The sequence below is a fragment of the Callionymus lyra genome, chromosome 5 (genome assembly GCF_982586985.1).
Source record: "Callionymus lyra chromosome 5, fCalLyr1.hap1.1, whole genome shotgun sequence".
NCBI classification, from domain to species: domain Eukaryota; kingdom Metazoa; phylum Chordata; class Actinopteri; order Syngnathiformes; family Callionymidae; genus Callionymus; species Callionymus lyra.
Window position 1 is genome coordinate 4588545 of NC_141822.1, and position 9538 is coordinate 4598082.

General features: G+C 37.4%; 2 protein-coding genes across 2 annotated transcripts in view; both read right to left on the bottom strand.

Moving 5' to 3' along the window:
• Positions 1-601: 601 nt before the first annotated feature.
• Positions 602-2941, bottom strand: LOC148079086 (tripartite motif-containing protein 16-like). Its single transcript, XM_087792352.1, has 2 exons — positions 2033-2941; positions 602-1972 (listed from the first exon to the last, which is right to left on the bottom strand). The coding sequence occupies exons 1-2, from the start codon at positions 2939-2941 to the stop codon at positions 1286-1288; spliced, it is 1596 nt and encodes a 531-aa protein (XP_087648478.1). The 3' UTR covers positions 602-1285.
• Positions 2942-8575: 5634 nt separating this feature from the next.
• The window catches only part of LOC148079087 (tripartite motif-containing protein 16-like), a 2362-nt gene continuing 1399 nt past the window's right edge, over positions 8576-9538 (bottom strand). Inside the window, exon 1 of the mRNA XM_087792242.1 lies at positions 8576-9538. This exon is cut by the window's right edge and continues 1399 nt beyond it. Coding sequence (XP_087648368.1) covers positions 9252-9538 — 287 coding nt within the window. The 3' untranslated portion in view covers positions 8576-9251.

Sequence of the window (9538 nt, forward strand, 5' to 3'; positions counted from 1 at the left end):
TTATATATCAGAACCAGAATTATTATTATTTCAATTGCTAGTGAATTGTTCCACCAACAGTAAAAAAAAACAACGTTAAACATAAATAAAAATGTAATTATGTATAAAGTGCAGAAAATGTGCAAAATGGAAAGTATGGACTTTTGCACTAATTTTGTGTTATTTGTATTAATTAATTTAATCATTATTAACATGTAATTTTGTGTTGTCACCACATAATATCCACGGTTGTGTTTACAACAATAAAAGTAGTTTTGATTGTGATCTTAGAACGAAGGTGTAAGAAAGTAAATATAAAGATGTCGATGTTATATTGAATAAACCAAAGAATATTGCATTTAGAAAATGTGTTTTTGAATTATTGGAATTAGAATATTGAACTCAATGTGTCAAATATATATATAATCTATATATTTATATATTTAGAATAAATGATTCAAAAAGATAAGTCATTTATTAAGATTAACATTTCAATAAGAACAAATAATCAATCAATCAAGTTTATTGATAAAACACTTTAAAAACAACAGTCTATACAAAGTGTTGTACAATGACATGAAAGTACTAAGAAAGCAGTTAAAACGCAAAAATAAAACAATGTCAAATAAAACAAGTCAAAAGCACTAAAAACAGCTCAGAGTCTCATGCTGTGTTAAAAGAGAATAAAAGTGTGTTTTAAGACGAGATTTGAGTGAATAAAAATCAATGTTTCTATATGTACATTTTTAAAATACAGCATAACTCAACATAACACTGAATCCAAGGATCTGGTTTCTCTGATACAAGATATAGTTTGTGTTGAACTCATTTTCATCTTTACTTCTTTGGAGAAAATCTTTTTTTCACAAAATCAAATTCCTTTCAGACTGTAATATTGAATCCAAACCAAATGTACATCAATTCTTCTTCTTTCTGACTCCTCGTGGACGACTGGCTGTGTAAGTGTGTGTATTGTCAAGAATCTGATGATACGTATCACGATACAGAGGCAACCATAACATCCAATGAGATACTGTAGTAACCAGGATATATTTGTAGTACTGTGGAGTACTTGAGTAACGACTGCTGCCATCATCACCGGATCATGAAGGTGTTTATTAAAGAAGATTTAAAGAAGACTCGTCATCATCAGGAACAATCCAATCACAGAGGTTCTAATCCAGTCACATGACGTCACTGTGTCTTCACTGCGGCACAAACGACAAACGTTCTCAGAGACGTTCATCCAAACATTGAAGCTTCATGTGATGATGTCACTCCTGGAGACTCACAATCTCACTGTCGTCTACTTCAGCTTCACAAACTCACACGAGGACCAAACATAGACTCCAGCATGAAGAGGTTGAGTGAAGCTGGTCTGGACTCTGTGGAGGAGAGTCATGGTCTCAGAGACGCTGTAGAAGGACAGAAGACCTGCAGAGTGATCCAGGTACACCCCCACTGTGGAGGGTCTGACACTGGAGACTTTAGTGATGATGTTGTTGTGTGTAAATGAACAACCAGAGTCGTTACAATATAAACTCCAAGATTTGTCATTCAATCCAAATAAACTTTCATCTCCTGATCTGCTGATGTTCTTGTATGAAACTGATGCTTCAACATATCCTTCTGTTCTCTTCACCTCCCAGTAACAACGTCCAGTCAGAGACTCTTGACTCAAGACCTGAAGATAATAATTGAATCTGTCTGGATGATCAGGACGAGGCTGAGGTTTTCTCATGTTTGTCACTTTCTTGTTTCCTTCAGACAACATCAACATTGAGGCTGCAGTGTTTGGATCCAGAGTGATGTCCTGTGAGTGTGTGAGGAACTGCTCTCTGGTCTCTGGATGGAACATCATGGAGATGTCGGTCCACATGTCTCTCAGAAGGTCCTGGACTTGGTCTCTGCAGGCTGACACGGCTGCTGATACTTCCTTGAAGCGACGGTGAGTTTGCTCAAGGGTCGTGGAGGAGGTCGTGTCTTCACTGACCTCTGAGAGTGAGGTCGTGTCTTCACTGACCTCTGAGAGTGAGGTCGTGTCTTCACTGACCTCTGAGAGTGAGGTCCAGTTCTGCAGGAAGATGGTGTGACTGTCGGTGAGTGACAGCTGCTGCAGCTCAGCCTCTTTCTTCTTCAGCTCAGAGATCTCCTGCTCCAGCTGCTCCTGAAGTCCTTGGACTCGAGCGTCTTCAGTCTCCTGCAGAGATCTGATCTGCTGCTCCACGTCAGGCATTCTTCTCTGGATCATCTGGATCATCTGGACGAGGGTCTCCTGACTGTCCTTCACTGCTTCCTCAGCAGAGACTCTGATGTTCTTCTTCTCCTGCTGGAGCAGCTTCACTTCCTTCTCTCTCTTCTGGATCTTCTGCTGGATCCTTCCTTGACTCTGATCCAGGTCTTTCTCTCTCTCCCTCCTCTCTGCTGTGGTCGAGACGATGACATGATCTTTGTGTTGGTCCACAGCACAGAGAGAACAGATGAGCTGCTGATCAGAACGACAGAACATCTTCTTCTCCTCCTCGTGTTCAGAGCAGATCATCTCCTGGAGCTGCTTGGACGGCTGGACCAGCTTGTGTCTCCTGTAGGCCGGAGCTTGTAGATGAGTCTGGAGGTGAAGGTCACAGTAGGAGACTAGACACATCAGACAGGACTTGAGGGCTTTCATCTTCCTCCCAGTGCAGACGTCACAGGTCACATCTTCAGGTCCAGCAGAGCAGAGGTCCTCAGCTGCTCCAGTCTTCTTCAGCTCCTCCACTAACTCTGCTAACACAGTGTTCTTCTGGAGGACAGGTCTCTCGCTGAAGCTCCGTCTGCACTGAGGACACTCGTAGATGTTCTTCTCCTGCCAGTGACCTTCAACACAGGTCTTACAGTAGTTGTGTCCACAGGGAAGAGAGACTGGATCCTTCAGTAGATCCAGACAGATGGAACAAGATCTCAGATCAACTCTAGTCTCCATGTCTCTGCGACTGAAACACTCCTTCACAGGTGAACTCTTTTATAGTCTCAGTCACATGTCTCTGCCACGATCTGATAATGCAGGACAAAGTCCTCGACACACCTTGATTCTAACACACACACACACACATGCACACACACACACACACACACACGCACGCAAATACACACACACAAACATACATGCACACACACACACACGCACACACAGACACACGAACACACACACACACACACACGCACACACACGCAAACACACGCACACACACACACACACACACACACAGACACACGAACACACACACACACACACACACACACACACATGCACACAGACACACATGCACACACACACACACACACACACACGCACGCAAACACACACACACACATGCAAACACACACACACACATGCACACACACACACACACACACACACGCAAACACAAAGGCACACACACCTAACAATATTGAATTTTACTTATCAAGTGATGAAACTTTAAATAACTAAATGTAATCATTTCTAGATACAAGTCGCCGACCTATCAGGAGAAGAAGATTTCATCGAAACATCAAGTGCTGTTAGAAAATTTCACGGAAAGATTTTGCTTGAAAATAAGTTTTGTAGACGCTAACGCTACCAGCGATGTATGTGTTTCTTTGTTTGTTTTTTAAAGTGTGCAAACGATATTAAACTAAATTTGGAGCTTATTGTGTTTGTGTTGATCGATGTATTTTGAGGTTTATGAACTTTTTACGACCACAATTGTAAGCGGATGCTAAACGTGCTAGCAATGCTCAATACAAGCGATCTATTAACGTGTTTCTTTGTTGTTGTTTTCTACAACGATGCAAACAGTAGAGAAAGTTTGGAGCTTATTGTGATGTAAGTTAATGTGTATGTATTTTTAAGACTGCATTTACAAGCTAACAATGGTCAATACAAGCCTCTATTTACCTGTTTGTTTTTCTAAAAGAATGAAAACAGTAGTAAACTATGTTTAGAGCGTATTGTAGCTGTTTATCAATCGTTAATAAGTTTACCGCTTCCATAAACCTGAAGGTATTTGAACATATTTTGAGTATCTTTTACTCAAACTATTCTTTTTGATGCTCATTTCCAATAGTGTGTGAATTTTCCTCCTCAGACTGGTTCTCTCTCAGTGAACTGCAGAACCAACTTCAACTTACTACGGTTATGGTTCAACGTGGAGACTGAGCTACAGCAGGAAGTGTTTGTTTTACTAAAATTATTATAATTTAACATTTGTATTTATTGTACCAGTATGTATGTAAATATGTATTTAGGAATGACAACACTAGAACTTGTAAAAACAAATCTTCAAATTTATTTAGCGGTGGTTGATTATTTTTCCCGGTATATTGAAATTTTGCACCTTTCAAAATTGACCACTGACAGAACAGTTTTCAGCCTGAAGAACATCTTTGCAAGAGGTTGTCCAAACAAACTCATGACTGACAATTTGTATTTTAGTGCTTGAACAAAATAATGCTTAAATATATAGAAGAACAAACACTCAAAAAAAGAAAGTCCAGAATTTTTTGTTGCTCTTCATGCCTCCTTTGCTGCCTCCTCCAAGTACCGTAAGGGTGTTGCAGGGCTTGAAGCTGGGAGACCGGTGACAGAATCCGGACCTGCTGGACCCGGTTCAGGGAATTCTGCATCATCCTGGAGAACATGGCAACAATAACATTATAATCCAGACATTCAAATCATGTGGAAATGATCAATTGTGTTGCTTTCATGAGTGATGTGTGGTGAACTGTTAAGTGTTGTCTTCACAAATACACATGATTTACATAAAAAACTGCTTTAAAATAATGCTTTAATGAAATACACCAATGGCATCTTCACTGTTTCTCTTAAAAGTGTATTAACATGAAATGTCGTTGAAAATAATGCTTAGTTACCGTCGAATTAAACATCGTTTTTTATGTGCAAGAAATAATACTTTTCACATTAAATACACAAACAATGGCATCTTCCCTGTTTCTCTTAAAATTGTATTAACATGAAATGTAGTTGAAAATAATGCTTAGTTAGCGTCGAATTAAACATAGTTTTTTATATGCAAGACATAATACTTTTCACATTAAATACACAAACAATAGCATCTTCCCTGTTTCTCTTAAAATTGTATTAACATGAAATGTAGTTGAAAATAATGCTTAGTTAGCGTCGAATTAAACATCGTTTTTATATGCAAGACATAATACTTTTCACATGAAATACACTACTACAACAACTAACGTCTTCACTGTTAAAAGTTAACAACTTCAAAGTTTATTAGCATGAAATATCGTCAAAATAATGCATACCCAAGAGTTTACGAACAAACAATTGCTAACGGTAGCATCTTCACCGTGTGTTTATATTTTATCAACATGGAATATCAGCAAAAACAATGCTTTCACATGAAATTTATGAAGACACACTAGTTTTAAAGCGAGAATACTCACATTTGTGTTCTGAATTCCTCGCCATTGTTCCCTCTCCGTCAGCACTCGGTTTCGAAGTGTGCCTCCGACATCACTACCTCTAGTGGGGAGACCTGGCACTACGTTGAACACTACCTCTACGTGGAAAGTAGAATCGGGAATCCACTACAACTCACGCGCAAACGTAGTGTTAGGGCCGAGTGGTAGGGCTCAAACTGAGAATCGGAATCGTGATAAAGCTCCTACACGGATATTCCACGCTTGTTTATTTGTGACGACATATCACTACATGGTGTCAGAAGTTGAAGGACCATGGCGAAATTCTTCCCAGCAGAAAGTTTGGACTTTTCTCGCCCGCAACTTCGGCCAGAGTGGAGACAACGCTTCCAGCGCTACCGCGTGGCAACGAAGCTAAACAAGGAGGAGGAAGAGGTGCAGGTGTGTAGCTGCTCTATTCGCTTGGAAAAGAGTCCGAGCAAGTGTTTAAAACGTTCGTCTTTGTTCAAGAAGAAGATGAAGATGACGATGAAACCATGTTGGGCAAACTGGACAATTATTTTGTGCCAAAAGTTAATGTCATACACGAACGAGCACGTTTTCACCAGCGTGTACAGCAGCCCAGTGAGAGCACGGAGGATACATGTTATATTATAAATATATAAATGTAAATAAATACACACAAGCTCGCAGACACATGTGCCTTTGAGGAAGTAAAGAAATGAAAATATTCCTGACAGACTGGTCGTGGGCATCTTGGATAGGGAACTGTCAGAGAAGCTACAGTTAACCCGGACTTAACTCCGGACAAAGCGGTCGAGTTAGTGCGTCAATCAGAACAAGTTAAATGTCACATCAGTGAACAAGGAGCTCACGCAGAGACAAGAACTAACCTGAATGAAGTATCAAAGTGGAAAACAAAGAAGGATGCTGGTCAGATGCAGAGACATGGACGAAGAGGAAATCAAGCACATGCATCAAAAGGAAGAAAGAAGTGCTACAGATGTGGAAAAGCTCATTTAAGAGATGATGTCCTGCAAGAAACTCTGAGAGCCACACATGTAAAAAGATGCAACATTTTGCTGCTGTGTGTCGTTCACAGTCAATGAGGTCAATGTGAGGACAGACGACCATCATCTACATTTCCTAGGAGAGGTCACAGAAGTAAACGACTCTAATGACGCCTGGAAAGTGAAACTCAGAATTCTTCACGTTCTGATGAGCTTTAAAATTGACACTGGCGCTGATACCACTGTTATATCAGAAAATACATTCAAGTTGATGAGTGGAAAACCTGCTTTAAAGAAGGTCCAAGTACCACTGGACAGCCCAGGAGGTCGCCTTGAGTGTTTGGGTTATTTCACAGCGACTACTAGGAGTAAACAGAGACATTACAAGTTCAAAGTTCACGTCCTCTGTGGTAGTGAAAGTCATCTGCTCGGAAGAAATTGTTTAAAGGAGTGATATCTGGGATATTAGAAATGTTACGAGAAACATGCTTGAAATATTGTTTGCACAAATCTCTATTGATTTGTTCTGAAGAAAATGTTTATTAGGTTCTGGTAACACTGTGTCTCAACAGACTCAAAGGAAGGGAGATGTGGTGTTAAGGGACTATGTTTTCTATAGCGCACGGCGCATGGATACATCGGGAGTGACGTGTTGTTCTTGGTCCGAAGCTACGGCTAAAGACGTGTGTTAATAAAACTCCTACACGGATATTCCACGCTTGTTTATTTGTGACTACATATCACTACAATATATATATATATACAGTATATATATGTATATATATATATATGTGTTTTTAATTGAATAATTTTCTAATTTTTACACCTAAAGTTTGATATTTTTATTCCAAAAATTAATAAATATTTTCATGAACTCAATATTTTTTTAACTTGTAAGTTTTTTAAATTCAATATAAAAATATAGGTATAATAGTGTACAATAGTATAATAGTGGTATAATCAAAGTTGATCAAGTACCTCAGAACTCTTTTGATATCCTATTACACCAACATTTTATATTGAATTTAAAATACAATTTGTAATATTCTATATGAATAATACACATTTTAAGGGAACTAATATCACTCATTCATTATTTATTTATATGACATTTTATGACAATGTCTCATTTAAAAATAGAATTAATCTGTTTTTTTTTCATTCCAATTATTTTATTTATTTGTATTTGCTATTTATAGTTTTCTGTTTGTGATTCATAGTAACGGAACATATTGTTAAGTTCACAACATCATCCTCTGAACACACCACAGTGTGTTGATCGTTCACAGAGAGAATAAGAAACATTAGTTCAAACTTGAGGACGGAAGTCAATCAGTGTCAGAATATTGAACGCTTTCATGTTTCAAATGTTGACACTTTGAATTTTATTCTTGAAATGAAGCTTTTTTAAGATTTGAATTAAATATGTTTTACATTGAAAGGTACATTTTGTATATACACAGTATATATAATGGACAAAATAATCTAATATATATATATCTATATTCTATACAAAAACATGTTTATACATCAGAACCAGAATTATTATTATTTCAATTGCTAGTGAATTGTTCCACCAACAGTAAAAAAAAACAATGTTAATCATAAATAAAAATGTAATTATGTATAAAATGCAGAAAATGTGCAAAATGGAAAGTATGGACTTTTGCACTAATTTTGTGTTATTTGTATTAATTAATTAATTATTAACATGTAATGTTGTGTTATTTGTATTAATTTATTCATTATTAACATGTAATTTTGTGTTGTCACCACATAATATCCACGGTTGTGTTTACAACAATAAAAGTAGTTTTGATTGTGATCTTAGAACGAAGGTGTAAGAAAGTAAATATAAAGATGTCGATGTTATATTGAATAAACCAAAGAATATTGCATTTAGAAAATGTGTTTTTGAATTATTGGAATTAGAATATTGAACTCAATGTGTCAAATATATATATAATCTATATATTTATATATTTAGAATAAATGATTCAAAAACATAATTCATTGATTTAGATTAACATTCAATAAGAACAAATAATCAATCAATCAAGTTTATTGATAAAACACTTTAAAAACAACAGTCGATACAAAGTGTTGTACAATGACATGAAAGTACTAAGAAAGCAGTTAAAACACACAAAAATAAAACAATATCCAATAAAAGTCAAAAGCACTAAAAACAGCTCAGAGTCTCATGCTGTGTTAAAAGAGAATAAAAGTGTGTTTTAAGAGGAGATTTGAGTGAATAAAAATCAATGTTTCTATATGTACATTTTTAAAATACAGCATAACTCAACATAACACTGAATCCAAGGATCTGGTTTCTCTGATACAAGATATAGTTTGTGTTGAACTCATTTTCATCTTTACTTCTTTGGAGAAAATCTTTTTTTCACAAAATCAAATTCCTTTCAGACTGTAATATTGAATCCAAACCAAATGTACATCAATTCTTCTTCTTTCTGACTCCTCGTGGACGACTGGCTGTGTAAGTGTGTGTATTGTCAAGAATCTGATGATACGTATCACGATACAGAGGCAACCATAACATCCAATGAGATACTGTAGTAACCAGGATATATTTGTAGTACTGTGGAGTACTTGAGTAACGACTGCTGCCATCATCACCGGATCATGAAGGTGTTTATTAAAGAAGATTTAAAGAAGACTCGTCATCATCAGGAACAATCCAATCACAGAGGTTCTAATCCAGTCACATGACGTCACTGTGTCTTCACTGCGGCACAAACGACAAACGTTCTCAGAGACGTTCATCCAAACATTGAAGCTTCATGTGATGATGTCACTCCTGGAGACTCACAATCTCACTGTCGTCTACTTCAGCTTCACAAACTCACACGAGGATGAAACCATGACTCCAGCATGAAGAGGTTGAGTGAAGCTGGTCTGGACTCTGTGGAGGAGAGTCATGGTCTCAGAGACGCTGTAGAAGGACAGAAGACCTGCAGAGTGATCCAGGTACACCCCCACTGTGGAGGGTCTGACACTGGAGACTTCAGTTGTGATGTTGTTGTGTATAAATAAACAACCAGAGTCGATACAATATAAACTCCAAGATTTGTCATTCAATCCAAATAAACTTTCTCCTCCTGATATGCTGA